This window comes from Papio anubis, unplaced genomic scaffold (genome assembly GCF_008728515.1).
Source record: "Papio anubis isolate 15944 unplaced genomic scaffold, Panubis1.0 scaffold2623, whole genome shotgun sequence".
Classification (NCBI taxonomy): Eukaryota; Metazoa; Chordata; class Mammalia; order Primates; family Cercopithecidae; genus Papio; species Papio anubis.
In genome coordinates this window covers 2,110-4,607 of record NW_022162702.1, presented here as the reverse complement: position 1 = coordinate 4,607, position 2,498 = coordinate 2,110, and the positions used below count along the sequence as shown (strand labels likewise).

At 52.8% G+C, this 2,498-nt stretch overlaps 1 protein-coding gene across 1 annotated transcript; it reads left to right on the top strand.

Annotated features, from left to right (window-relative positions):
• Positions 1 to 96: 96 nt before the first annotated feature.
• LOC116272927 (golgin subfamily A member 6-like protein 22) lies at positions 97 to 1,961 on the top strand (the record flags this gene model as incomplete). Its single annotated transcript, XM_031661839.1, has 3 exons — positions 97 to 698; positions 1,000 to 1,312; positions 1,737 to 1,961. Coding segments are annotated over 3 exons (1,140 nt in total), but the record flags the coding sequence as incomplete, so codon positions are not given.
• Between the last annotated feature and the right edge of the window lie 537 nt (positions 1,962 to 2,498).

The following is a 2,498-nucleotide window of genomic DNA, read 5'->3' as shown; positions in this document are numbered from 1 at the left end:
GCTTAAAAATATGTATTTGAAAGGATCATGGGTGAAAACCATTGTTTGATAGATTACATTTATATGACTATCCCATGAGTCTGTTTCCTTCTGAAGTTCAAACCAACACTTTCACTGTTCCAGCAGCAGCTGCAGGAGGAGGCTGACCACCTGGGTAAGGAGCTGCAGAGTGTGTCCGCGAAGCTCCAAGCCCAGGTGGAAGAGAACAAGTTGTGGAACCGCCTGTACCAGCAACAGGAGGAGAAGATACGGGAGCAGGAGAAGAGGCAGGAGCAGGAGGAGATGTGGAGGCAGGAGGAGAAGATACAGGAGCAGGAGAAGAAGATGCACGAGCAGGAGGAGAAGATGCGGGAGCAGGAGGAGAAGATACAGGAGCAGGAGGAGAAGATACATGAGCAGGAGGAGAAGATACGGGAGCAGGAGAAGAAGAGGCAGGAGCAGGGAGAAGATGTGGAGGCAGGAGGAAGATGCATGAGCAGGAGGAGAAGATACGGGAGCAGGAGAAGGAGGCAGGAGCAGGAAGAGAAGATTTGGAGGCAAGAGGAGAAGATACGGGAGCAGGAGGAGAAGATGCATGATCAGGAGGAGAAGATAAGGGAGCAGGAGAAGAAGATGCACAAGCAGGAGGAGAAGATACCGGAGCAGGAGAAGAAGAGGAGCAGGAGGAGAAGATGTGGGAGGCAGGGAGAAAGAATGGAGTAGGAGGAGAAGATGAATCAGAGTGGAGAAGATAAAGGGAGCAGGGGAGGAGGAAGATGGAGTGGAGGGAGAATGGAGGAGAAGATGGAAGGCAGGGAGAAGATGGAGTGGAGAAGAAGGTGGTGGAGGGAGAAGATGGAGGTGGAGGAGGAAGATAGCAGGAGGGAAGATGGAGTAGAGGAGAAAAGATAAGGGAACAGGAGGAGGAGATGTACGGGTGGTGGAGAAGATAATGGACAGGAGAAGAAGAGGGGCAGGAGGAGGAAGAGAAGATGAGGGCAGGAGGAGAAGATGAAGGAGGTACATGCACGAGCAGGAGGAGAAGATACAGGAGCAGCAGAAGAAGATACAAGAGCAGGAGAAGAAGAGGCAGGAGCAGGAGGAGAAGATTTGGAGGCAGGAGGAGAAGATGCATGAGCAGGAGGAGAAGACACAGGAGAAGGAGGAGAAGAGGCGGGAGCAGGAAGAGAAGATGTGGGAGCAGGCAGAGAAGATTTGGAGGCAGGAGGAGAAGATGCGTGAGCAGGAGGAGACAATAAGGGAGCAGGAGGAGAAGATACATGAGCAGGAGGAGACGAAGAAGGGAGAGAGAAGATGGAAGAAAGGAGGGATAGTGATAATGGAGTAGTGGAGAAGAAGAGGTGGAGCAGGGAGGGAGAAGATGTGGAGGCAGGAGAAGATGTATGAGTAGTGGAGGAGAAAGATATAGGAAGGGAAGATGCATGGAGGAGGGAGAAGATAAAGGGGTGGAGATGTGGGAGGCATGAGGAGAAGACAGGACAGAAGGATAACATGCACCAACTCAGGAGGATATGATATGGAGCAGGAGGATAAGATACACAAGCAGGAGGAGAATATATCGGAGCAGGAGAAGAAGATATGAGGAGAAGATGATAAGCAGGAGGAGAAGCCACGGAGCAAGTAGAAGGAGAAGATATGGATAGCAGGAGAAGAAGATTAATGGAGCAGAATATATTAACACGATGAGGATGAGACGATGAGCAGGGATAGGAGAAGGGAAGAAGGAGTGATGGATGCATGAGCAGGAGGAGAAGATGTGTGAGCAGGAGGAGAAGCTGAGGGAGAAGGAGGATATGCTGCGGGAGCAGGAAGAAAAGCTGTGGGAGCAGGAGAAGAAGATGTGGGAGCAGGAGGAAAAGATGTGGAGGCAAGAGAAGAAGCTAGGGGAGCAGGAGGAGAAGATGGAGGGGGTGGAGGAAGATGATGGAGCAGTGGAGAAGAAGATGGGAGCAGGAGGATGATGATATGGGGAGAATATAAAGACACTATGAGCAGGAGTGAGATGGAGGCAGGAGGAGAAGATGCGGAGAAGGAGGATAGAAGATGAAGAGGCAGGAGGAGCAAAGATGCGACAGGAAATCCAGGCCAGGGCAGCAGGAGGATGCAGAAGCAGAGGTGAGGCTGCAAGGAGCTGGAGGAGAGGCTGGGGGAGCTGGGGCGAAGGCCGAGCTTTGGGGGAGCAGGCTGGAGGTGGTTGTAACCCCTGGAGATCAACATACAGAACTACTCTCACCACCAACTTAGCAGATGGTGGTTGGGCTCCTTCTGCTTTTCCACCAGTCTGTGGCGTACAGCTCAATGGTGGGAAGAAGGGTGTGAGATTTGAGCCTGGGAGGGAGGCATGGCCCCCAGGGCAAGGGAGGCAGTCACTTATCCCGGGATGAAGGGGCCAGGTTTTCTCAGGCCCGGGGCAGACAACAGAGCCCCACTGTGCCCCCTCGCCACCCTGTTTATGCAGGCCCAGAATCTGGCAGCCAGCCACTGCCTACCCTGACGCC